General features: G+C 48.3%; 1 protein-coding gene across 3 annotated transcripts in view; it reads right to left on the reverse strand.

The window, feature by feature from the left end:
* Positions 1–1,510: 1,510 nt before the first annotated feature.
* The window catches only part of BRCA1 (BRCA1 DNA repair associated), a 560,494-nt gene continuing 534,081 nt past the window's right edge, over positions 1,511–27,923 (reverse strand). For all 3 annotated transcript variants that reach the window (XM_069634200.1, XM_069634199.1, XM_069634201.1), the window contains exons 22-23: positions 4,649–4,706; positions 1,511–1,761 (exon numbers count right to left, since the gene is read on the reverse strand). In XM_069634200.1, the coding sequence (XP_069490301.1) occupies positions 1,652–1,761; positions 4,649–4,706 (168 nt within the window). In that variant the 3' untranslated portion in view covers positions 1,511–1,651. The remainder of the gene's footprint in view (positions 1,762–4,648; positions 4,707–27,923) is intronic.

The raw sequence follows: 27,923 nt of genomic DNA on the forward strand, positions 1-27,923 counted from the left end.
GGCAAGATAGCGGGACCACTTCAGTTAGGTTTTGTGCAGGGCTGCCTCAATATCACACCAATATGATTATAAGAGCAACATAACAATGATGAATTAACAGACAGTGATTTTTGAAGAATACTTGGAAAAATGTTTAGTTCACTCAGATTATTACAGATGGCTTACAATTCATCACCTCTTACCCTGAAGCATGCATTAAAAAGAATATTGTCAGCCTTATTTAAAGTACGAAACATTTGTCGACCAGCATTTAGAAATAAATGTTGTACGCACTTCAGCGATCTACTGATCCTGTTGAATATAACTGGAGAGAATGTATTGTATGCAATAAGCAAATTACTTTTTTTTAATGAAAAATAAAATGTGGAATTTCATTGAATTCATTGCATAATTAAACAAACCAGGTTTTTTTCTTCAGCCGATTTCAGTATGGCGATGGTGGGGTGGTTGTTCAGATGCAATCTTTACTGGGAGTCAATAGCAGCATAATCATTCAATTTGTTTCTGTGCTATATCTAACAGAATGCTTTCCTCTTAAATGAAAACGCAACTTGAAAATTGGTGACCTGGTTCCAGGGATTCATCTTCAAGCTAGTCTAGGTGTGGCGATAGGTGCGGGAGGTTAGGAGAGAAGGTGGGGAAAAGGCCGATTGAGATCATTAAATTGGGTTATAACATGTGTTATTGCAGGGCTTACACATCGAAAGGAAATCGGCATTAAGCACTATACAGGAACAATATTGGTGATCTATAGAAATAGGTAGCAGTTTGAGAGCTTCCATTTGGTAAGATAAGCAGCTGTTGCTTCCTTTGACGTGGACGATCAGCGAGATCACTGCTTTAATATCAAAGACCTAGCCAGAGACATCTGCTATATTTGATCACATCACTACTCAATTTGTTGATCTAGTTTATCTACCATGATGGGTATGTCCGTTTACCGCGATGCTGAGCATTTGGTTTCCCAATTATGGACTATCAGCATTATAATTTCTTATAGCATCCTACTTACAAATTATGTAAATTAAGCACATCGTATTCACTTTTCTTCAAGTAACAGGGCAGTTCTCAACACCACACTGAAATTGCTGCAAATTCATTTTTTCATCCATGTTCTGCTCCCCCCTTGCCTAGTAGTCTTAAAGTAAGCGCAACCTCTGCTGCACTTCAATTTCAATCCCGACATTCCAACAGCCATGAATTCTTGGAATACTAATCTTTCACTTGCAAGCCTGCATGTTCCCTTTATTTTCCATCTATCTACATCTCCTAGTGGTGTCGCATTTTCTTACTAACATTGTGACTCGTGCTTCAAGGAAGAATAGGCCTAGGCAAATGTGTGCGACTTATAAATACATTAAATTCAAACATGTTATTCAAACAGAAGTACTTCATATACTGCACACTTACCTCCTTGCTTCTTTATCAATTGCTACCCGTGTTTTTTTGATGGCAGTGATAAGACACTTTGGATACAGATTCGATGAAGAGTATGATTTTTCTCCAAAAATACTTTATACAATGTATTTTAATGCACGTGAAAAAAAAAATGAACAGCAGGGTTGCATAAAAAGTTCATAAATTGCGATCTGGATAGCTTTACATTATGTACACACACCGGTCTGAATGGTTGTCGAAAACGAGGCCAGGGTCAGGAAACCGGCAGAAGGTATGCGTCAAATTTCTGGCACTCATAGCGCGCAACACTGTCCAGCATCCACTCCCGGGTGACCACTGTTACATTGTACTTTCTCTTCATTGCTGAAAAATGAAGAACAATGGACTAAGACTGCGGTCGCAGAATGAGCACGCAAGGGCAACTGACTAGAGAATAGGACTTTCATAGAGACGCTCCAATTAGAGTAAGAACTAATATTTAAGGTAGGCAATCACGAAACTCATTTAGTTGGCCAAATACAGCCGCTCTCTGAGACTAGCCAGGTCCATCTAGGGGGCAGAAGTGTACTTCTTTTGGGTACTCTTCACAGGCGGCAAAAATGTTTCCTTGACTTAGTCTGTTTTCTTATTGGATTACTTCGATCCACTCGACAGGCCTTCTCTCACTGCTTGTAGTAAGAGCATCATTATGTTTGCTTCTGAATGCTCTTGTATTCTTAAAATAGTCTTGCTTAACACATTGTGAATTTACAGTCTAGCAACAGTTTATACAATCATGTAAACATAATTGTAATTGTACCAAGATAACCAATGAATGAAAAAACATTTTCCTCTAACCACTGACCTTATTAACGTTTTCAAGCAGAAAAAGATAGTTGAAAGAAGGGGTTTTGGACAGACCTCAAAAACATACTTTCATAAGGGAGGTACATCTCGAAATACTAAAGCATGGGGACAGGCACACTAATACATATATCTTTGAAAAACAAGGCAAGGTTGAAGTTAAAAGCAAGTACGTTGTTCGAAATTCCCCGACACAGAAAGCGAACAATTACACAGCAAAAAAAGTTCACACTGCAGGAAGCACACATTTTATTGAAGCAAGCTTAGCACTGTAATATACACGTAGCTTTATAAAACCGTGACAAAATAGCGTAGAAAGGAACAAAGCATTACCAGACAACTTTCAGTGAAACGGAGGCATTAACACAAATGTAGCCCTAATGTTTAACGTAAGTATTGCATTTTCTTTGGAAAGGCAGACCGCTGAAAGAATCCTGGGAGGGAAGGGATGGGTGAGGTGTAATGCAGAATTTACAATTCATAACTTGGAACATTCATAAACAATCTTATTTCTGCAGGTGGCATACAAACAATTGGGCTACAGTACACATACGTTCAATGTACACACAAGCACACCAGGACAATCAGTACAGCTGCACCATGGAGGATGACCCGAGTCCCTGTATTCAGCATGCGCATAGAAGCCCACAACATAAAAACTCTTGCACTAACATGCACACCCATTACGTTTGTGCAAGATAACTTACTAATGAGCGCTCCTTTATATGGAATGCAAATGGTATTGTATAGTGCCCTTATGCCACCATTTGTACCCTCGTCTTGCATGGCTCCAATAAAATAGTGGGGTGGTGGAGATAGACAGGCAGATGCAGAACATGTGTCGCTGAAGGGTGCAAGTCAGACATATACAGTGCCTGTGTGCCAATTTGCTTTCAATGGATTTGGTAGAGAAACTTGGGAATATGTTATCTGTAAGGAAGATCCCAAGATCGGATGGTCTACAGCACTTTGGGTCTGGTTAGCGGCTAGCGTGTGAGAGCATGCTAGTGCTAAAGGAGAGCTTAGATGGGGTTCGGATTAGTGTTGATATGGGGGTAATAGCATATTTAACCGAATGAAAATGGGCAAGTTGGTGGAATTTGATATGGGTGAGTTGGCCTACGGCCAATTTGACCACATATATTGCTAAATAGCAACCCTGGAGAGCAGGAGTTGCAGGGGGGGGGGTGTCCCCTGCTATCCAGTGTTGGTATTTAGCAATTTTGGGGGTGCAGGGTTGTCCCCGGCATCCTTAATATTGGAGGTGGGGAACAAACCCCCCCACATAGCAACCCTGGAGAGCAGGAGTTGCAGGGGGGTGGGGTGTCCCCTGCTATCCAGTGTTGGTATTTAGCAATTTTGGGGGTGCAGGGTTGTCCCCGGCATCCTTAATATTGGAGCCGGGGGAACCCCCCCCCAAAAAAAAAACACATGCGTTTATATCCGTTCTCGTGTGCAATCGTTTTGTGGTCAAATTGCCACAGGCAATTTGCACACGGTCAAACATACCCAAACCTTGATGTGCAGATGGCGAAGCCTGTGGTGGCCGTCTATGGGGGGTTTGGGTGTGCAGTGTAAACGCTAGGAGATCTTAGTGAGTTGGTTAGTCAGAGGAAGGGGAAGTAAGCCTTACAAGGTAAAACAACCTGCAATCCTGTATTCCTACCCCATGCCATTTGCAGAGAGGTCCCATTTCTATAGGCCACAATGCCACCTTGTAAATCACCCCTCTCCCTCTGTCTATCTCAAAAAGATAACTTGTATCCTCCTAGGAGAAAAAAAAAACTACGAGTTGGCAGATGGCTTTCTGGAAACTCCAGACATTACCATTTAATACCTGCTAAGGGTTATGGGAAGGAAGAAGTTTAGGTTCAGAGAAAGGGCTGCGTCAGATTGGAAGGCTGAGAGATGCCTCAAACCTCACTAACCTGCCCAGGTGTACATGACGCATGCATGCACAAGGCCATGCATGCGTCATATACCAACATTAACACTAGGGGGGGGGGAGGAACACACCACAAACCGATCTCAAGTCAATAAATAAAAGGAAAGTCAATAAATAAAAGGAATGTACTCAATATGCAGTTTCTGTAATGATGCTGGACTGCAGAATTCCGCACGAGTAGAGCGAATTAAGGTTCAATTTGGAGTGTAAATGACTGGCTTTTATTTACAGCAATACTACATTTGGTGACTATGTACATGTTAATATTGGCTTTTCCGACCTTCGAACAATACGTTTTGTACCTTTAGGACGGAGTCTTTGCAAGTTAAAGTTCGAATTTCCAAAATGTACAGACTTCACGTTTCATCGTAACGTGAACTTTTTTTTAAAATAGATTTTTTTTCCCTCCGACTGATATAGATATAACAGGTATGAAATATAAGATCACTGAAGCAGGCTTACCGCTAAAGTCGGTGTCTTCCGAACAAGCATCTGGTTGCACGACCAAGACAGCAGTAAACTAGACAGATATGAAGAAACGTATTTTAAACAAAGATATGGTTCTGTTCCAGGCATTGGTAGAAAGACTGAGAACGAGATCACAAGACAGCAAACAGTACTTGCAATGCATGCAGAACGGAACAGGAAAACCAGAGCAAAACCCTATAGTGCTCCCAATTTGCATAAACATTAAGAGCTTCGTTCCCCCCAAGTATATATAGGGGGGATATGATGGGGGTGGTCTTAAGGTCTGCAAATTGGTTAAATGATATGTGAATGAAGATGTTTCTGTTTCTATAAAAAAATAGATCCGAATCAACATTTACAACGAAAAACCCCATTTGTGTTTTTTTGTCCAAGCTGAATTCCTAAGAAACAAATGGGAAGGAATTCTGCATTCTTCCTATTAAACCATCATCAAGTTAAACATTCCCCCTCTTTTTTCATTTGAAAGCTGGGAGAACAGCGACACATGGATTTATAAACTGATTTGTCTAGGATCACACAGTAATGGTGAAGCCCACATGAGAAATTCGGTCGCCTGGCAACAATCAGCAATTCAGCTGCTGCAGATCAAGGCAAACGACAATATTTGTAAATGCATGTAAGCAGTTCTCTGCCCGTCGTATTAAAAGAAGCTTTTACTGTCTTGTATGCTCGCAGTGCTGGTCGATGCAATCTGCCAGCGTGCTGCGTTGAATGCACCCATCAGTGTGTGATGCAAATGGATACAATGCTGTTCTTTTCACTGCCGTGCACAAACACACCCTAACCCCACAAACGCGGCATGCATGACTGCCCCTACTTTAAGTCCAGACTCTTGCTGTTCATATTTTCTGTACATTGCCTTTTTGCATCTATGCATATCACACAGACGTAGTCCTCTTTTTTGCATAAGTTGAATACAGTGCTGACTCCTCACTAAACGTGGGATCCAGCGCTTCGAAGAATCCGACAAGGGGTAAGGAGGATGTCAGAGAAAAAAAATATCTTAAGGTTTTCAAGCATGAGAGGACACTGAAAGAGGACTGGAGGAATGATGATGATACAGACCTTCCCAGCGATCCCAATGCAGGTGCAATGTAAGGAATAACGTACGCACCTGAAACTCCTGTTCTCCAGCATTTGCATCTTTCGTAGGTTCACATACAGACATACGGTTTGAAAATTCCCCGTCAGGTTGGAAATCGTCAGCAACACTGAAGCAGCTTCATTTAGAAAATGAATAACTGCACTCGCATTAGTGTTCCTCAGGGCTTTGAGTCACGTAGCCTCTATAGCCAATAGGCATTGGCCTTCCATAAACCCACCAATGGAGGCCATTTTCAGATTTGTACAACGCACATAACACATCTGGCCAAGATGAAAGATCTAGTGTGCATTCTGCCAAAGCGCTGCATAGCGATGGGATGGAACTCTAAAATCGGGACCGAGCATAGGCTCATGGTGGGCAGAACGGTCGGTGGCAGAGACAGTGGTGTGGACAAGGGCGGTGCAGAAGGGAGAAGGGGAGAACGGACATAAAATGCCTGCATGCAATTCACTGATACAGGACTTATTTGGACAAAGGGAAGAGGGCAGCACAGACGACCACGGAGAAGTGGAAGAGCATAATTAGGAGAACTGGCAGACGAGCAGAGTACCCCCGGCAGGGTGGAACACAGGGAAATTGATCGGAGATAGGACTAGATAAGAGGGTTGGCCTTCAACCACGGCCACAGGATAGCGCCATGAAGAAGGATGATGCAGGGCGGAATCCACAACGGAGTGCCAGAGTGATTGTCATGTTTTGTTGTTTTTGGTTTACGTTGTAAAATAATAAAAGTTTTAAAAAAACAGTGCTAGCATGAGCCACAAGGTTCGGCGAGAGGGTCGCCCGCAAATCTATTAAAAGGTAAAAATGCTGGAGAACAGCATTTGAGGTTTCATAGATTTCCATGCTGTTTGAACAGAATACGTAGCAGTAAATATACGTATCCCTGCATATGAAACAAAACAGGAGGACAAGACTCACTTTACGCCTATGTAGAGTCCCTGACGATGCAATACAACTTGTTCAAGTCAAGAACGGCGGGCCTCCAGATTGCCGCCCTGCAGATTTCTGCCAGAGAACCACTGGAGAAGAAGGCAGCAATCAATGATAAAGTCCTTGTGGAATGTGCCTGAGGACACCCTGGAAGTGGCCAGTTAGCAAGGCAGTGGCAAAAGAAAATGCAAGCAGAAAGCAGACAGGCGATAGAATATTTAGACAGACACTTGTCCCAAGCAATGGATACAAAGGCCACAAGCAGCTGTGAGTACTTTCGGAATGGCTTGGTATGGGAAGCGCAGTACTTAAGCACTTGCATGACATTCAAAGAGTGGAGGGAGCACTCTGCAGTCATGGAAGGAGAGCCGAAGAACACTAGCAGTAAAAGAGGCTTGTTGAGGTTGAACAAGTAAGGCTCTTTCGGCCTAAAAACGTAGGTTCAGTCCTCAAAAAGGACATTGGATATGAGGATAACCAGATAGGGAGGCTTGGAGAACAGATCCTGGATCTCACCTACCCTCCTAGCTGAGATGACGGTTACCAAGAAAGCGGTTTTCCATGAAAGGAACTTAATGTTGGGCCTGATGTAAATGCTAAAAAAAAAAAAAAAAAGTGGCCCATTAATTTGGAGAGTACGTTTCGCTCCCAAGCTGAAGCCAAAGCACACACTGGTGGAAAGGCATGGAACAGACAACTTAAGAAATTCCTTGAGTCGACAAGATCACAATGTATTTGTAGCTGGATCATTTGTGAAGCGAGAATTCTCTGTCATGTGAAACTTGAAAGGCGCTAGGGCCAGGCCGCCCTATGCCAAGGAGAGCAAATACATCACAAGGTATTGTGGCTGGAAATGTAGGCCATCCACCCCATGAGCAGCGCATCACACCATGACGCGATTCCCTTTACTGTTGATGGCAAAAAGTGAAGAATATAGCAGTGATAATGCCAAGACGCAGCGCAGATAGTGCGATTCCCAGAGTGACTCAATCAGGTCTCAAGTCCTTAAAAAAAGAAAATGGGAGGGCGGCGGGTGGGAACTGATGTACCAGATGGAAAGTGACCACTCAAAAAGTGAACACATCCTAAAGTAAAATATGCACATTTCTTTCTTTCCCTACTGAAGAATGTGCACAGGACAAATAAGAATTTGCCAAGAGAACAGATTTTGCTATAACATTGCTGGCCATTGAAGGCACGCCCCTGCATGTTCACACCAGAATAAATACAGCCCGCTAGAGAAAAAGCCCAAGACACCGCTTGCAAGGGTAACAAGTATTTATTTTTACAAACTACAAGTGCATCAGCAAAGAACTCTGCTGCCGCCGAATGTTCTGAGCTCCGTAGACATGTGTAGCACATTATAAGCATAAATGACATCACTGATGACGCATTTACATATAGTACAATGCTACAATACTGATTGGAGGAGCCCTATACATATAGGGCCTGCTCCATATAGGATGCCACGCCATTGGCCAGTCTTCATCTGTCCACCTCCGTGGGCGCTGCTGGGATCGTCAACCCCGGTGAAGCTGCCCTAACAATGAATTAGCTACTTGCAAAAACAAGGTTATTTTAATCTTTGTAACAATACACCTGGCAGATATGATATTATAGTTTATTTATATAGCGCCAATACACAATGTGTTTCAAAGCGCTTCAAGGCAAGGAAGGGAACAAGGGAAAATACAACATTCTTACAGGCCATGAACAGTAAGGATGTGAAATTAACTATCATACTCGGCCAGACGACATTTCAGATAGTGCAAGTTCTAAGACATAGATAAGGAAGGGAGGGGGAGAGAGGGAAGGAAATGGAAACAGACAGGCGACTACCGTACTAGGCCTGACAACATTTCTGGTAGAGCTGGAGGAAAACAAAAGGTGAGGAAGAGGGGTGCAGAAAGGGAGGGGAGGAACAAAACAAGTGACTATCGTACTAGGCCTGACAACGTTTCAGATAGTGCTGGAGGGGGGGGTAGGGCGGAGGGCAACAGTAAGGGGATAGGGGAGCGACAGACGAGGTTGCTATCATAGTAGGTCCAGGGACAATTCTGATAAAGTGCATAGAAGAAAGTGCAGAAGGGAGGGGAGGATGAGCCCGGGGGGAGAGCCAGGGTCACACTAACTTGCATGCTCAACTCGCTCCCAGACAGATTAGCAACTCCCAAGTTTAGTTTTAGCCTATAATTTGATGTCACCCTGTATCTCGCTGCACAAATCACATGACCCATTTCTGAAGGAGCGATAGCCTTCCCTTCTGATCTTAGTGATCGATTGAGGGGTGTAAACGTTTTATGATCAGTGGTCTGGGTTTGGATGGTGCTGTGGTATGCAGAGGTTTCGGGATGAAAGCATTGAGAGGCTGTATTTCTTATGAGGTTATTGATGGGGTTAGAGGGGCCTTGCTATCTACTCTGTGGGATGGTACTGCCAAGAGGCACTCTGCTACCTTCGCATTTTACTTTACTTTTTACTTTATTACATTTATAATGAACACAATAGACCCATAGGCGTGATGGCGCAGACAAAACAAACATAAAAACATAAAGGTGCATATGAGGAAAAAGTTCAGAATGGGGACAAAAAAACCAAAAATCAAATCAACTGTGGGGATTACAACAATAACTCCCCTGAAGCAGCTATCGGACATTAATCATCAAGATATTAGAGATGATAGGGGAGAGCACACGGGAAAATTCCCTGAAACAGGATGTAACATTTAAAGAATAAGATTGCAGATCGAGGCACCTTTGGGCAGATATTTACAACCTCTGAGAAAGACAGGCAGGGTACTAGCCCCACAGTCCACTATGATGCAATCACTATTAGGTTGCAAACACCAATCGCTTTAATCTATCCTGCGAATGATCATTAAGTCAGTACGTCTGACCACCCCTGGACCGGTTCTCTGTCGCAGCCAGGCAAGATCCTTGTTGCGCAAGGCTTCTTTAGTCTCTTTTCCTTTGGTTTTCTGAATGTTAGTTATAACATTTCTCTGATCCATTACAAAGTCATATGTATTTGTGTCCTTTATTAGTGCCATTGTGCCTTTTTTAGTTGTAGATTCTGTGAGAGTGTCCTCTTCAGTTTAGTGGTGAGAGTTGTAGGCTGTTTAACCTCTTTGTGGGCAAGGTTCGACTCAAACAGCAATGCCGATGGAGAGGTTTCCTGTACACCAGCTATGTTGGAGATGAAAGCCTTTTCCTTACAAACCAACACAGCCCTAGTGCGCATCAAAGGCTCCTTACTACAGGAATCAGTCAGAGTAGCTTGGACTTGAGGAGAACCATCTCCGGTTCCGGAAGCACCTCAAAACCTTCCTCTTTGCTTCTGCTTTCTCTCTCCCTCTCCCCTGCTAAATTCTTCACTGAAACTGCACTGAATATGCTACTGGGCCACTCTCACCGACCTCGGTCCTGGGCCCAGCCACTCTCCACTTGCACTGACTCCCTGGCAACCCCTGCACTGCGGGACTGTGTCTGTATCCCTACAGCCCCCCCTTCCCAGCACTTGTCTGCACTTACCTTGCACTTGCCACCAGCTGGCCCTATTTATTTATTTTTTACTCTACTCTACTTACTTTGTACTGCACTTCCCCCCTCCCACTTTTCCCTTCCCCCTACCCCTGCACTTGCGCGGTCTGAATGACACCTGGCCTAGTAGGATCGTTGTCTGTCTTCCCCTTGTTCCCCCTCCCTGCCTCGTCGCGCCTTGAAACACTTGTGTATAGGCGCGTTACAAATGCCATATCATATCATTTCCCTTTGTGCTTGGCAGGCAATGTTCACGCTAGATGCCAGTGGCGGTGCGCCTGGCCTAATAGGCCCATGAGTCTGGGAGGCAGTGTTTACTTTAGGCGGCCGTAGACTCGATGCACACTCATTCAAGGCATCAGCTAACAAGCAAGGTCAAATGGATCATTGCATAACAGTAATTCTTTAACAATGTTGGCCATAAACTCAGGCCACTGGGGTGAACCAGTGGAGTCAGATTGAGCTAAATTAAGCATAACTCTCCCTTGGTGGGCAGGGGGTGTTGGGGATGTAGATATCTCAGAAAGTGGAGCATCTAAGGTCAATACTGGCACCATGTGGCCAGTTTTCTTTAGAAATAGCCAGGGGTTCTTGTGCTATGGGACCGGACCTCACAAAGGGGCTAGCCAGAACCCAAGTTGAACTTAACACTTTATGGGGGGGGGGGGTTTACTCTGTTTACTTTGCACTATCAGTCTCCTACGCTCACTACTCACTAAGAGCTAAGGCCTCCGATACACGATCCTGTTAGTCGCTGGAGATGAGGCCATAGAGTCTGCAAGGACCCCCATGGCAGACATTGTGAATGAATTAGCCCCAGTCTTCTTATATGCAGCCATCCTAGTACTCATTAATAGTCAGCTAGCATCATAACCATCAATGGGCTTTACCAGGAGCAGGACCGGGCCAAAGGCTACCCTCCCACAGGGAGGACTGTCACAGTGAAAAAAAATCGCGGGACTCTTACCGCGCCACGCCATGCAGCCCACAGCGGGTCCCAGCAGACACCCCACCTCAGGTGTTCCGTGCTCCCCTCAGACAAACCTCAGGACTGCCAGCATACCGGAATGCTCCGAATGCCTTGGGTGTAGGGAGGGAAGCGGGGGGACCGCACCACAAAGTCGCAAGGCCCCCAGGCGTCTCTGCCGTAGGGCAAACAGCAGGCGCCGACAGCAGCACACAGCAGCCATGAGGGGTTGCAGTGCGCATTCTTCCCAGGGCGCGAGGGCCTGTAACTTTTTGGACAATGTAGGGTTTTATGGATCTATGAAACCTGGCCAGGATGGCGATGGTTTTCACGCTCATGCAAGGGATAGAATACTAAAACACAATGCGGTGTGCCACGCCTGACACAAATTCTAAGATGGCTGCCGTTTGCCAAGATGGAGTTCACCCCTGCATCTACCATATAGCTTGTAATGCATGCCCTAAGGTGATCGTACACCCTTCTGTATGTGCACCCCCGGACCCTCTGCTCCCTGGATGTGCTCTCTTAGCATTTATATCTCATTCAGTATCACCACGGGGGGGTGGGAAGACTCCTTCCAATCATTTCCCCCCTTTCGTTAATCCCAAACAAACTCCCCTGCAGTGTTATTGGCAACTTAGTTCCAATATATATTCTCCTCCCCCGTCTGCACCCTCTCCAACCTTTCTCTGCGGTACATGTCATGTAAAAACAACCCCCATCATCAGCTAAATCAACGCAATGCTCTGGATAATTCTCAGGGTCTAGTGGTGGTGTGGTGGTGGTGGTGGTGGTGGTTGTGCCAAGGCGGTGCAAGGGATGATGAATCTCTATCATACAGGGCTTGTTTGCGTAGTCTGTCTGGGTACCGCTCTCTATGGTACCGCAAGGTGCTTTGGATGTTAACCATCATCATTGCGCTATTGGGCACTGCTTTGACACAACATCGGCATCCCATTTGGCGCATGCACAATATAACCAATACAAAGACGGGCACCAGTATTTTCAGAATTGCTCCCAGCTAGGATGGAGCCCTAGAGAAGATCAGATCGAACCAATCTTCACTCTGTATTCCAGCTTCTATTTTCATGCACACTCACAGGTTGTGTAGAGCTTTGATTATGTGTTAGAGAGCAGTACTCAGCATCTATGGGAGGCACAGATGTGTAACAGGAAACCCTGATCTTTTTGCACACTCCTCCTTCCATCGCAGTGAGCATATCCAGGACGTAGCGATTCTGCATCATCAGCCTTAATGTGCAGAGTTCCACTTTCATGACCTAGAACCCTTGCGCAGTGTCGCTCGCCAGTTGTATCAACTCCCAGCGGACAATCTTCAGCCATTTAGCGTTGGCCACAGCTTGCACACCGGGCAGCAACATTGAGGCGAAGAAAGTCTCTGCTTTGCTGAAAAGTCTGTATCCGTCCAGTATTTCATTAAGCAGGTTTGATGAGTCTTTGGACAGATCGTTAACTTTTTTTCCTTTGTAGAGTTTCACTTTTCTCTTTTCCCGGGAGGGTGTCGAACTCTGGTGCTGGCAACAGGTTTCTTGTTCTTCAAGGTGGTTGGGGCAAAAGTCGCTGTTGGCCCCCTTGTAAATGTACTTCTGGGATTAGAAGCATGGTTGAGTGCAGCGTTGCAAGCGAACAAAATCCCTCCATGCTGGTGGGAGATGCAAGCAAGCTTGTTGGCCACACCCCCGGTAGTAATCCATCACTGCTGCCGTGCCTTCCTTGAGATCAGGAAGGAGCAAAGACTTATTGCAACATTTGTTGGCCTGTACAAATATCGTTCCGGCACTATAAAAGCAAAGTTCATGTTTCTTCCATGTGCACTTTCACTGGTTTCTCCATTGCTTCAATCCATGGTAGTTTTGTGATGTGTTCAGTCCAGAACGGTGTACATGCTGCTTCCACTCGGGCCAGAACCCCTTCTTCGTATCCCACTAGAGTCTAGAGCCTTTGCCATGCAGCTGTTTCTTGCCATTTGTTGTTTGTGTATTTGTGTCCTTGTATCACCAGGTAGGGGTCTTATTAGGCATTGGCTGCTTTTCGTATTTTTGCTGCACTGCAGGCGATCTGGGTAAATAGGTGGAGTCTCACATTGTGTGCCTGGAAAGTGACCGAGCTTACAAAGCTCAAGATGTACTAGGCATTGGGCCTCCAGAATTGGTACTTTTTGTGGCAGTAGGACCTTGGGTGCCCCGACGCATCCAGTATCAACAAACTCACATAGCAGCTGCCATTCACTTTGTTCCTCCCAACCAAGCTCATGTCTGTATACCAACTATTGGACAGTTCTGGGTGACTCACATCTTCTATGGCGTCGAGAGCAAGCCTGTGGTAGGCGTTGTGTTTTGCCCTTCATGCTGGTCTCTTTGTACATTTCGGTGCACCTATATACCCATTAATAACACTAACAACATTATTTACATCAGTACAATTTGTGTTATGAAAAGCTTTAGGAAACCTTGAAAACAGGAGGGACCTAGTGATATATTCCACCAGTCCAGTGGGAGAGGGTGCATTCTTTTTATGTACAGCATTGGTGTTGTGTTGATGTGTGAAGTTGGGCCTTGGGAAAAATTTAAATTAAGTTTCATTTGCGCTTTCTTCACTATCAGCCGAGTGTGCCTTTGACCTATTAGGTACAATGAAATTGTAATGTTTTCCTCTACCCCTAGCCCCATTCTTTTATATGTCCCTCTAGTATACAAAAAGCTCCTAAATAAATCCCTAAAATTCCATCGGCTTCAAGAAAGCACCTCCTGTGCACATGTAACCTTTTTAGCAGCTGTGCGTGTGCACAGGTAAGGGGCAATCCAAATTAGTGTGCTGGTATTGGAAAAGGAAATGAGGTAGATGTACATTACCAGTTTTTCAGTGTGCTGCGGCAATGTCCGGGGGTGCTTTCCAGATGTCAGATAGGTGATTCAAATAGCAGACCCCCCTTCACCTTAACCGCAAGAGGTGTAGAGGATACTACTTTAACGGTCTGTTGAACCTGGGGCTGTTCCACTTGTGAACAAAGTGCCACGATGCCCTTGGGCTGATGTGCGCTTTAAAAATATGAATAAATAAATGACCGCACGTAGACATGTTCTCCTGCCAGTAGCGGTTGAGTCAGTGGGAAGGCAGTTGTGGAGACAGCTGTGGCAACTGGCACATCTTCTAATCGGAATGGTGCAATCTGTCGGGAAACACATTTAAGTGCTCGTGTTAGGGTGGTCAAATAGTGGGTGTCTAAAACATCCTCCTAACTGGGGACAGGGGTGTGTGCATGCAGCAACCAGTTTCCACCTCATGGGACGACAAGTGGTGGTCCTTGCTGGGCTGAGTGTGCAAATTAAACAGTGCCAAGGGTAAGCAATGCACACAATTCTTTTTCAGCATGGTGCAAAGCTTGGACAATTTACTTTTGAGAAGTCTGTTGATCCTCTCCACAACTCCGTTGGCCTGGTGTGGTAAATCATACACATCCGGTGTTTAAGGCCAAATAGTGCAGTAATCTCCTTGAAAAAGTGTGTGCCATTATCTGACCTTAACGCATCACACATGCCCCATCGGAGGAATACTTAGCAGACCAGAAATGTTGTGCATTTGCCACCCTGATGTGCACAAGGACCCGCCTCCACCAATCGTGAGAAGGGCCAGACAACAACGATAAAATTCCCGGGACCCGTTGCATCTATCGCCCAAGTCCATTTGGTGGATATGCAACTCGTGGAATAGCCCAGTGGGGAAGGGCAAAGAGCCTCTCAGTGTTCGTAATGTCATGCCCGTACAGAAACTTTGACACGTGGTGCACCCAATAACCATACTTGTCGAGTGTTTCTGGATATTTGGAATGAACCAGTCCTCTTATAGATCAGCAGCAATGTGGTGCTTGGAGTTGTGGGAGGGGTGATGGAGCAAGTCGGACGCTATTACTAGCAGTTTGTGTGGCATCACTGTCTTTCCTGTACATTCCTGTCTCCACAATAAATCAGTAGGAGACTGTGTGCATCCTCTTTTGGCCCACAACTGTTTTTCCTCTTTGGCGGCCCTTCCTTGTAATTAAATAACGTGTGCTATGGGCAGGGCACTGAATGCGACAGGTCGCTGGCCAGTGGCAGGTGTTGTGACGACCTAATCAGCTACAGCTGGTACTGGAAGATATGCTGCATTTTGGCCGTGATGTCAGCACCTGCGTTTCCGAGTGACACCTGGTCAGTGGTAGTGTGGGCGGCGCATTTGACGACCTCCACTACAAATGACTGTAAGAGTGTGAAAATTAGTCTGTCTAATAACGTGGCATGCTGTACTGGGGACCTGTCCGCCCTTCTAAAGCACCTCCTTTTCCATTGCGAAAACCAGCTTGCACTGTTGTAGTGACATAAGCCGAATCAGAATAAATGGTTACGCGACACCCCTGTGATGATTGTAGTGCTTCAATAAGTGCAATGAGTTCCACTGCCTGCACTGAATAATGCATTGGTAGTCTTTTTAGAACCAATGTCTCGTATTCACCATCCACTAGACGCATCACCATGTCGGAGGTATGTGTCCTGGTCAATTGTCGCTGACCCATCAACAAAGAGGACCCTCCCTCAAGTTGTCTGTCCTTCGCCTTGCAGATGTCATCCTCTTCCCCCTAGTACGCCACACAGTCCTGTTTGCCAAAAACTCATCAGTGCATATTTCAGTTATGAACATTGCATCATTCACCGTACAATATGGATATTTGGGCTGGAGAGAATTCTCATGTGCAGATTCTCTTTGGGTAGTAGATTTTGATCCTTCCAAAATGGCAAAAACGGCATGTTCCACACATAGTGTAACGGAGCAACCCATCACAATGGTGGAACTTTTCTCAATTGCAAACGCTGCTGGAAGTGCCTGTTCGCAAGCAAACTGTCCTTGCATCACAGTCTACCTTTCCACGGTAGTAGGCCAATGGCTTGTGGCCCATTGTGCTTTTCTGTGTCAGCACAGCAGTCATGAGCTGGTCGTTGGAGTGTGAGAATAAGTATAATTCCTGTGTATAATCTGGGGTTGCTAGCACAGAGGCAGTTGAAATCAATTCCTTGAGGTCATTGAAATTCAGTAACATTTCTTCAGTTTAGACTATTTTGTCAGTCTTTTGTGCTCCTTTGAGTCCCTGTAAAAGCAGCCTGGTATATGCTGTATAATCAAGGCTACATGCTCTAGAATACTTGCACAACCCTAGGAACTTCTGCATCTCTTTTACTGTCATGGGCGGCGCGCACAGAGGCTGCACGGTCGGGTATTATTCTTTTACCATTTGCTGATATTAACCGTCCTAGATATAAAACTTCTTGTAGACCGTATTGTAGTTTTGCCTTTTCAAACTTGTACCCCTCACAAGCCAGAAGTTGCAAAAGTGTAACTGAGTCTTGTCTGCAATGTTGCTCAGTGTCATTGCACACCAGCAGGTCGACATACTGGATTACCGTGCTGGACAATTGGACTTTTCCTAAGCCTGCATGGAGTATTCTGTTAAAAATGCTGGGGTCCTCACAATACAGCTGAGGCAAGCTTGTGTGTTTGAATCTCCTCCCACCATGTGTAAAAGTGGTGAGGCATGAGTCTGGGTGTATTGGTATCAAGAAAAAGGCGGGGATGCTGCACAAGATTGTGGCAGGGTTAGGAAACTCTTGCTACACCACATCATTTAAGGGGTGCAAATCCTGGATCATTCTCCAATTGCCCCATGTGGCCTTTTTTTTTAACAGGATATATGGCCGTGTTACATGGGGAGGTGGATGGTACTATTATCCCTTGGTTGAGTAGGGCACTGATAGCCTTCATTCCCTCCTCTGCCTCCCTTGAGAGCAGATATTGCTCGACTCAACTTAGTACTGCTCCTGGTTTCAGTGATGTGTACTGGGGTCACGCCCTGTAGTAGCCCTATGCCATGGGAGTTAGTGGTCCGCAGTCTCTCGGGCACCTGCACTAAATCTGACGCAAAAAACCGGGGTGGGGCTGCAAGGGTCATCAGGGGACATTGGACCTTCCGGTACAGTACCATTATTTTACAGGAGATACAGATTGCTAGCACTATATCTCCGTCATCTGGCTTGCCCTCAAACAATTCTGTGTCAGTCACCTACTTCAAAGGCACTGTGGGGTCAATGCAAAGTAAAGTGCACCACTCTCACCCATCCTGGTCAGTCCCTATCACAACTGTTCTTTTTGCAGAAATCACCAATACTTGCAAATCTAGAGAGAGTATTGTACCTGCCACCAACTCAGGGGACACCACAGGGAAAAATACAAAATCTGTGGGCACTTGCCAACACCCTTTGCCAATCTGAAGCACCGCCTCCACAAGCACAGTTATTCCATACACAAATATGTCTGGGTCTATGGGAATCCCTTGAATCACCACTTCTACTTCCATTGCATGGATTATCAGCATTGCCCTTATGGTGCAGATCGCTGGCGTGGTGCAAACTATGCCACTGTCTGTAAACGATATTGTCAATTTGCATTTGCCAGGCAGATCCCTGCCCAACGAGTTCACTGGGGAACTTTCAGAATATAGCAGGGGGGCCCGCACCACCTTTCCCCTTATTTTGATGTCAACCTCTTTAGTGTATGGAATCGTGGAGACAGCCCCAGAGAAGCCCGGCATGTCAAGAGTTTAGCCCGATAGTGGGAAATCTCCCTCACTAATGCATGATTTTGTGGCACCCGTGTCGACCATAAAATTAAGTGTTTGTTACCCATCTCTGCAGCCACCAAGGGTTCCTCATCAGGGCGGGCTATCGTAGATAGAACTGGGCACACTAGTGTTCTCCGAGGGCTGTCCTAGTCAAGGTATGGGTTCGTCCCGGGGAACGTGAAAGGGTTGTTTCCCATTATGCTCACCCCTCGATCGGGCACTATGGGGCCATTCAGCACCTCGCTGTGTGTGTGCATGTTACCATTTCCATGCGGGGTCATAGTTTTGTGTTGGTGCTGCTGCTGTGCTTGCGCCCCTGGGGGCTGAGGTGGGAGCTGTGTGTATACTTGGTGTATTTCATATGGTATGGAAGTCATCCTCAGTTTTGACATTTGTGGTGTGTTCTGGGGTGGTGGGAGATGGTTATTGTACGTACTATATCCGAGCCCTATCCTGCTCCTACACTCTCCAAAAATGTCCCCACTTCCTGCAGTTCCAACACTGGGGGACCCATACCCACCCCTCTTGGTCCCATTCCTCCAAATCCCCCTCTATCTCTACCCCTCCCAGGCTGCTGTCCTTGCTGCCACTCCTGGGTGGGGTACTGTGGTCCACTTCCCCACAGCCCTGGTCCACCTTCTGGCCACAACAATGCTATTTGGATATCTGACGACGCGTGCGCGCTCCCGGTCGTCTCAAGTCTGTCCAGGTGTGGGCACCATCCCCTCTACAGCTATTTTAGCCAACTTCCTCTGCACCAATTTTGCCTGCAGCATTTGTGCTGTTTCATCTTCACGTTCCTTTATTTGTTCGCAGTGGTGTATTATTATAGCCTGAATTTCCACCTACCGTTTCGCTTCAATGCCCACAATTTTATCTAGTGCCTTCTGCACATCTTTTGGTAAGCCCCTTTTGATAAGTAAAAAAGAGGAACTGATCGTTCCCACTGGTCCCGTCTCCGCCCTCCACATCCCCTGAACCTTAATGTACTGCGCAGGGTCTTCGTCATGGCCCATAGTGTACTGCATTATGGACTGTAAATCTAGGTTATGTACGGCGAAGCGTGTCCGATGCATGCGCTCTGATGTTGAACGGTGCGCCATCATGCACATCATCGTCTAACCATACTCCCGGGTACCCTGCTTTAATCCGCACGTACCCAGTCTGATCTCCCACTATCGCCACCAAACAAAATTTCATATCACCCACGGAAAGGGGTACTCCTGCAGTCTGCTTTTCAAATGCGTATATCCACTTCCCCGCCCCTGCTGTTAAAGGCGGGAGCACCTTAATCGAATTGTTCTTATCCAACTGTGCCCAGGGCACATAGCGCGCCCTTCCCAAGCCCTTGTGTATCAGGGGCGTCTGCAAGCCTGCTCTCTTCCCCTCCTTTCTTCAAACACTTCAATTTTTCCGAGCTACTGCCATCCGGCCAAACTCTGTACCCCCTCATCCTACAAACTTTCCACTCAAAGTGTTATTTCGGGTGCCTGTTCCGCTTCCTCATCACAGCCATCCTCAAACTCATCTACTGTACTCCACCCATCTTCTCCTAGAACCCTGTCTAAACCTCCATCAGCTGGAACAAGTTACTTACCTGTAACTGTTGTTGTCCAGCATGGGTCTGGCATGGATTCACATGCTCATGAATATTCCCCGTTGTCAGGCTGGGAATCTTCGGTAAAGAAAAAATCAGTATCAGTTTTGTTTCTGATGTCTTTCTTAGTAGTAACCAATCACTGGTCTCTGGGTCATACTGCCCCCAGCCAATGACTGCCCTCTCCCTAAGCACCGCCTCTGGCAGCATTCTTCAGATTTGGTAGCACGTAAAGTGGCACTATGACCAAGTGAAGAGCCGCAGAGGGGTAGGAGGGAGGGTTCGCATGTGACTCCATGCCAGGCCCATGCTGGAGAACAACAGTTACAGGTAAGTAACTTGTTCCTTCTCCAGCATGGGGTCTGGCATGGATTCACATGCTTATGAATATAAGAATACATAGCAGTACACACATGCACAACCACGGGAGGTGGCAAAAGGCTCAACATTAAGCATTACATAAACTCAACATTAAGCAACTCTTACCTCCCCACCAGGCCCACCTTCAGGCGAACAGGTTGTGCAGCACTGCTTGGCCGACTCTTGACTCCTCCCTGGAATCCCGGTCGACGCAGTAGAATCTCGTGAAGGTGTGCGTCGACCTCCATGTAGCAGCCCTGCAGATGTCCAGCAGGGGCACACCAGACAAGAAGGCCGTAGTAGCAGCGATCGCTCTGGTCGAATGGGCTCTCGGACGGCCGGGCATTGGTCAGTTTGCCAACCGGTGACAGTGCATGATGCAGCCGGAGAGCCATCTGGAAATGGAAGCCTTCGGGAGAGCCTTCCCCTGGTTCACAGTTCCAAAGTTCACAAACAGCTGTGATGTCTTCCGAAAACTCTTCGTTCGGTCCACATAGAACTTAAGCGCTCTAGCTACATCCAGCGAGTGCAAAGTCCTCTCGGCCGGCGACAAAGGCGACGGGAAGAAACCTGGTAACACCAAGGGCTCGTTAAGATGGAAGTCCGACGGCACCTTGGGCATGAAGGAGGGGTGCGTCCTCAGCACCACCCTCGTATCGTGAAAAGTCAAGTATGGGGGCTTGCAGGATAGGGCCTGAATCTCTCCCACGCGTCGTGCGGAGGTGATGGCCACCAGGAATGCTGTCTTCCACGACAGGAACTTCAAAGGAGCCGAATGCAAAGGCTCGAATGGCGGCCCCATGAGCCTGGTCAGCACCACGTTGAGCTCCCACACCAGGGCTGGAGCCTTCACCGGCGGGAACGATCGGAACAGTCCTTTCATAAATTCCTTCACCAACCGATGACACCACAAGGACGGCCATCCTGTAGTTCTGGTGTATCGGGAGATCGCTGCCAGATGTATCTTGATGGAGGCTACTTACCTATAACATGTGAGCTAGTCCAGCCTTGGCCAGCTACAGTAGGTATGTTAGCACTTGAGGTGCCATAATCTGTAGAGGGTTGATCTTCTGTGCACGGCACCAGACAGAGAACCTCTTCCACTTATGTCCGTAGCACTTAAATTGAGGACGCCCTGGCCTTTGCAAGAAGCTCTCTGCAGTCAGCCAGGATAGCGTACCCTCCAAACTCTAGTGCTGCAGGAGCCAGGCCTGCAAGTTCAGTGACTCCGGGTCGTGATGAAGGATGGCGCCTCCTTCTCTGGAAAGAAGATCTGCATCCGTCGACAGCTTGACCGGTGGGGACGGTGACAAGTCCAGAAGGTCTGGGAACCAGATCTGCGTTGGCCACGCCGGTGCGACAAGGATCATCTTGCACCGGGACCTCTTGAGCTGGTTGATGAGTCGGAGCAGCACCGGCAACAGAGGGAACGCGTATAGGAGCAGGCCGTCCCAGGGGAACGAGAAGGCATCGCCCATGCTCCTCGCTGGGGAAACCTGCTGACGAACCTCTGGCATTTGGAGTTCGTCGCCGTCGCGAACAGGTCGATCTGGGGTTTGCCCCATCGCTGAAAGAGTCGATCCACTTGATAGTGGCGTAGTTCCCACTCGTGGCACGAGCGCAGCTTTCTGCTGAGTGAGTCGGCAATGGTGTTTTTTATCCCTGCCAGATGAAACGGCACCAGAACCATCCCTTGGGCAACGGCCCAATGCCACAGATCCTGGGCTTCCTTGGATAGGGCAGGGGATCTGGTTCCGCCCTGCTTCCCGAATGTAGAACATCGTGGTGGTGTTGTTGGTGGTGAAGATCCTCACCACCTCGCCCTTGAGGGACGGGAGAAAAGACCTGAGGGCCCAGAACACTGCACGGAGCTCCAGGATGTTGATGTGGAGCGGCTTCTGCTCCGGAAGCAAGAGGCCTCTCGTGTGAAGCTCTCCGGTGTTCGCTCCCCACTCCTCCAGGTAGGCATCCATCGTCACCGTTACCTGGTGGGCCGGGGTCTGAAAGTCTATCCCTGCCGTCAGATGAGCGTGGGTGCCCCACCACCGGATAGCTCGTCGGAAGGTCTCGTTGAGAGGGATCCTGTCCTCGAAGCTGCCCGTCTTTTGGCTCCAGCGGGCGTCAAGGAACTCCTGTAGAGGGCGCATCTGAAGCCTGCACAGGCGCATGAGATATATGCAAGAGGACATCATCCCAAAGAGGGACTTGATGGACCTCACCCTGGCCACATCCGTGGCCAGCAGATGCTGCACCTTGCCCAGGATGGCGTTTGTCCTTTCCTCCGACGGCGAGGCCAGACGCACCACTGTGTCAAGCTTGGCTCCCAGAAACAGTGCAACTTGCGAGGGGACCAGGTGGGATTTCGGGAAGTTGATGGAGAACCCCAGGTCCGTGAGCAGCTGGACAGTCTTCGTTGTGTGTGTTCTACAGCAAGCTCCCTTGTCCCTGCACGGATGAGCCAATCGTCCAGGTAGGGGTAGACGTGGATCCCCTGCAGGCGCAGCCACGCCGCCACGGTGCGAGGCACTTGGTGAAAACCCTGGGTGCCGACTTCAATCTGAACATGAGGGCCTTGAACTGGTAGTGCTTTCCTTGGACCACGAACCTGAGGAACTTTCGGTGACCTTTGAGAATGGGGATGTGGAAGTATGCATCCTCCAAATCCAACGACGACAGGAAATCGCCCTCCTCCAGCTGTCCCAGCACGTGCTGGAGGGTGACCACCCGGAACTTCTGTGCCTTGATGTACTTGTTCAGTCGTCGCAGGTCCAGGATGGGCCGCCATCCTCCCGTCTTCTTTTTCTCAAGGAAGTACCTTGAGTATACTCCGGAGCCCCGGAGCCTCTTCGGGATAAGCTCGATGGCACCTTTCTTGAGCATCGCCCTTACCTCCAGTAGTAGTTGAGGGAAGTGGTTTTCCTTCCTGGCCACGGGAGGAATGCGGGGGTACTTTTTTTGAAACTCGAGGGCGTGCCCCTGAGCCATGGAGTCCAGCACCCAACGGTCGGTGGAGATGGACTCCCACACGCTGACGAACTTTGCCAGCCGGCCTCCCACTGGGGTGCTTCGGTGGGGGCCCGACGCCACAGTCGGTTCAGTCTTGCTTGGAGGACGACGGCGGGATCCACCAGACTTGCCTCATCCCGTGTAGGCTTCTTGTGACGAGGAGCGGGCCGCCTAGCGGTACGTAGAGGAGCCACCACCGAATCCCTTGGAGGCACCTTGCTTGCCTCCGGAGTTCCGAAAGGACGGCTGTCGTTGCTGGAGAACTCCTAGTGCCCGAGCCATCTGTGTCCGCCTTGATGGCTTGGAGGGACTCATCCACTGTTTTCCCAAACAGGTTGTTCCCGTCGAAGGGCATGTCCAACACCTTGGTTTGTACGTCCTGGCGGAAATCCGTCGCCTTGATCCACCCTCGCCATCTAAGGCAAACGCTGTTGCCTAGCTGGCGGAAACCGGTGTCGGCAATGTCCGTTGCCACCGTTATGGTGTGGATGGACGCCACCTCACCTTCCTGCAAGATCTCCAGGGCCTCAGCCCTCTTGTCGTCTGGTAGGAAGTCCAACAGGGGGGCGATCTTGTACCACAATTCCCTGTCGTAGTGGGCCACGATCGCAAGGGCGTTGGCTGCCTTAATCGTTGTTGCCGCCGACGAGATAACTCATCCCATCGCATCCAGCTTCTTTCCTTCGCCGTCCAGAGGGGAAGTTGACGTTGAGGCCAATGCCCCCCCCCCCCTTTCTTTCTTCTTGGCCGCCGCTTAAACGACAGTCAGGGGTCGGTTTCACCCTATGGCACAGGGGGGCCGCGTCGGGGACCCGGTACTTCTCGTACCGATCCCTCTTAGCAGGCGTCATAGACGAGTTCATGAACAGGGCGAGTCCCTCGTCCCAGATGTCATCCAGCAGAGGCACGGCGAGGAGCGTCTTCCTCTTGGCCCCACACCGTTGGTAAAGGAACCCCTCCTTCTCTTCGGGGCAGAGCTGGAAAAGCTCGGATGCCCTGGCAATCATAGCATGGAAGGACCCAATCTCGTTGGGCGGGGAGGCCCGAGTCGGAGGCGATGGGCGATCCGTCGCGTCGTTACCGCCGTAGTCATCCGTGGCTGTGTCCGTTCCTGTGTCATCCCCAGGGACGGGGGACGGGGGCAAAGGTTAAGCAGGCCGAGAGGGCTGAAGAGAGGGCTGAAAAGGCGGGGTTGGTTGGGTCCATCTCCTCTTGCTTGGGGGACTTCCCGAAGGGCCTGGTTCTGGCTCCTCCGTCGGTGGTAGGGGCAATCTTGTCCTTATCTCCGTACATAAGGATTGTATTGCCAACAAAATGGCCGCCGAGTTGTCCTGCGGCTCCGGAAGCGACAGGCGCGACGGTTGACTTGGACTCTCGTTCTCCTCGTCGGGATCCTACCCATGGGACCGGGCCTCCGCTACGCCCTCGTCGAGGCCCTCCAAGACTTCAACCAGGCTGTGTCCGTATCCACGATGGCCACCGCCCCCCCCCTTCTTTTTCCGCCGGGGTCTTCATGGGGGTCTTCTCGATGGGCCTGAAAGAGGCTTCCCTCTGCGGTGGCAGGGAAACTCTGGGCCCCAAGGTCGCCCCCACTGATGTAGCCTCCACAGACTGCGTCAGGGCCGCCGCGACTTCCTCGATAGAGGCCTTAGCCGGGTGAGTCAAGGCCATCACCACTTTCTGTGGGCCTGTGGCCTTCACCTTGGGGGGGGGGGGCACTGCCTCGCTCCCCCTCGGCTGGATCCTTCGAGCCCGAGCGGGGCCTCTCCAGAAGCTTCGCTGGGTTCTCGGCTTTCCTCTTTCCCGAGCCAGAGCATTGGCTCGTGGTTGATGGCCCCGGAGAGGATGCGCCCTGCCTGGCAGCCGAGGAGCCCGACCGGCGCTCCCCGTGCCCGCGGTGCTTTGCCTTCTGTTGGGCCCCCATCGCCGGGGCGCCCTCTGAGGACTTAGAAGACCGCTCGGGCTGTTTCTTCTCACCTGACGGGCGCTTTCCTTCCAGCCAATTGGAGAGGCGAAGATGTCGATCCTTCATGGTCCGCTCCGACATATTCCCGCAAAACGCAGAGTCCTTCTCCACGTGCATTTTGTCCTCATGAAGGCAGTAGAGGCATTTCGAATGCTCGTCCTCCTTGAACACATTCTGTAGTTGGCATCCAGGACAAACCCTGAACAGCTTTCCGGGCGTCGAGCTTCCTTTCTCCTGGGCCATGTCCGGGTAGGCCTCAAACTTCTGGACTCCTCCAAGAAGCGTAACTCGACGAAAACTTCACCCTTGAGGGGCGTAGAAAAATCCGAACCGGGTCCCCGATGATTGGATGCAGAAACGGTGGAGCTTGAGGCTCTGTTTATCCGAAAAATTAAAAAATCTCTTTGAAAAAAAGCGCGAAAACACAGCAAAGCTCGAGAGCTAAAGCACGAGGACTCCCAACACTTGAACGTGCGGTAAAAATCTGAAGATGGCTGCCAGAGGCGGGGCTTAGGGAGAGGGCAGTCATTGGCTGGGGGCAGTATGACCCAGAGACCAGTGATTGGTTACGACCAAGAAAGACAGATCAGAAATGAAACTGAAACTGATTTGTTCTTTACCGAGAATTCCCAGCCTGAAGACGGGGAATATTCATGACCATGTGAATCCATGCCAGACCCCATGCTGGAGAATTTACTGTTCTGTACCCTGTGCTGCCTGCTCGCCCGCCCTCTTTCTTCTCAATATGTACATCTTTTATTGCCGTACTTTCCATTATGAACAAAATGTTTCCCGCCCTCCACTCATCTAGCCCACTCCGCTTCACTCTGTGTTGCTCGTAGTAACGCTAACTATAATTCTAGTGCTTCTTCTAACTCCCTCTGTCCTTTGCACTCCTGAGGCAGAGCCATTACTGGATGTATGGGGTTGGAGGGGCCTTGGCCAGGGTGGACACATAGGTTGGGTTAGTGTACCTTGTTGCGGCGGGGCGGGCTGCCAATGTATATATCCCCTTGTATTCTGTCTGTGTCCCAACCCCTTCTTGTTTATCCTCTTTGTGGGTACTCCATGCCCCTTTCTCATTGGAGTCTTCCACATCCTCAACCATCTTCCACAAGTTTAAGATTTCCTTTCTGTTCTGTATCTGCCTGCCCCTATACTTTGCTGCTAAAAATGTAGTCGTATGCTCCAGAATTCCCTTATCATGGGTGCCCTGCTCTGGCCATGAGCGGGACATGCCCCCTTGTGTCGCTGCCACACACTCCATGGTATTTCTCCATTTTTACCTGGTACAAGTGAACTTAAGGTCCTTAATCAGTAACATGTCATGCAAAGGATGGGATGGACAGTAACTCTTACACCAAATCAGACCGCCTCACGAAGTTGTCAAAGTCCAAATTGATGGTTTTAATATCAATTGTCTAAAACAGGGAGTTACAACAGACATCAACGGACTTTCGATTGCGCTCTCAATATTTACATAAGAAAACACATATACTAAACATTTGTCGTAAGTGACGTCATACTACGTGGCAAATGAGAAAACCCTACGAGGGATTGTGGTTGGCTCAACGGGAACATCTCGGGTTGTGATAGGACATCTACTGTCAGGTGGAAACTTGAGCCTGCTTCTAGTGCAAGTCCTCCTCAACACTTATTGAGTACACAGAATACTATTGGCTCTTAAACTATAAGGCCCTTAATTATTTGGCCCTCTACAATTGTTGGCACGCCTGTGCCATGTCTGGAACATTCGGCTCCTTAGCAGCACATAAGCTCATACCCAGGTGCCGGGAGGTGGACATGACTTTGCTTCCCACACAATTAGCCCAACATCTCTCATCACCCATGCCTTCCGCCATGAAGATTTGCCTTTGAACTTGGCCTTGCAATGTATTCTCGTCTCTGGGAATAGGAGGGAGTACGGGGACACGCTCAACGGTTCTGGTCTGCATGCCCAACTCCCAATTCAATTCTTAGTCCACGTGACAGGAGGCCACAATTAGGCCCATTTTGCAGCAATTGTCTTGAATTAAACTTGGCACGCTGTGTTCCTTCTTTGTAACAAAGGATGATTAAGCATCTCACTGTTTCTGTTCTTCATGGTTAGATCACCGGCCTTGGCTTGCTCCAGCTTTGATACCAGGCCAAACAGCTTCACCCTTCAAGTCTGCGATCTCCAGCTAATTCTTTGCTGCAACACAACTCTCGATCCTTCTTTCTCCGTGGGTTTGAACGTACTAAATTTGTGACACCGATGTTCAGACACTATATAATGGTGGCTTCGTCTGCAGTCTATAGCGAGCTTCTAAGATTACTTAAGTCTACTTGCTTTGCTGCGTCTGAACATTCATTGAACGGCTTGCATTTTCTGCAGGGCGTCACACACACAATCGTTTCTTTATAAGAATGTTCTCGATTCCTTAAGGTCCATACATCATCTTCCTATCTTCTTAGTGCGTCACTTTCACTTTTTGTGATATCACCAGCTCCTCCTGGTTTTCATATTCCTTCGGGGACCATTTCCAAGAGATTGTCATCTCTTCGGGCATACATCTTGTATGACTTCCTTAATGGATACCTTTTCTTGAACACTCGTCACGGTATAGTCACAACTACTGACAGTAGGGAGGGGGGGGAAAGACTTCCTGCAGAGGCATTCAGCTGCTCCTCTACACTACCCCCTCTGTTCGAGCCATCGACCACACCTTCATCAGTCTCCATATCTTGATACCTTTTTCTTGAAGAATTATAATGTAATGAGTTATTTATAATGCGCTTAATACCCAGAGTTTCCAAGCGCGGACCCGGGTAATCGAACCAGTGTTGCGCCACATAGTCTTACTTCAAGACGAGTGCATTGCACCTGAGCTATCGTCCCGAGGCAGTGCTTCGGAGTCCGGATCTTCACCACACCCTTCAGGGAACCGGCTGATTTGACATGTTCATCCACACTCAAGTCATGTAACTGCACTGTCCATTTGGATTACAATAGGCCCATCGTCCCATGTATGTGATTTTTTGGATACAGGAACTACGTTCCCTCAGGTGCTACAATGCTGGCCTTTATGTATCCTCTGATTTCTTCATCGTTCAATTCCTTAGGTC

This window comes from Ambystoma mexicanum, chromosome 13 (assembly GCF_040938575.1).
Source record: "Ambystoma mexicanum isolate Mex_15411 chromosome 13, UKY_AmexF1_1, whole genome shotgun sequence".
Classification (NCBI taxonomy): Eukaryota; Metazoa; Chordata; class Amphibia; order Caudata; family Ambystomatidae; genus Ambystoma; species Ambystoma mexicanum.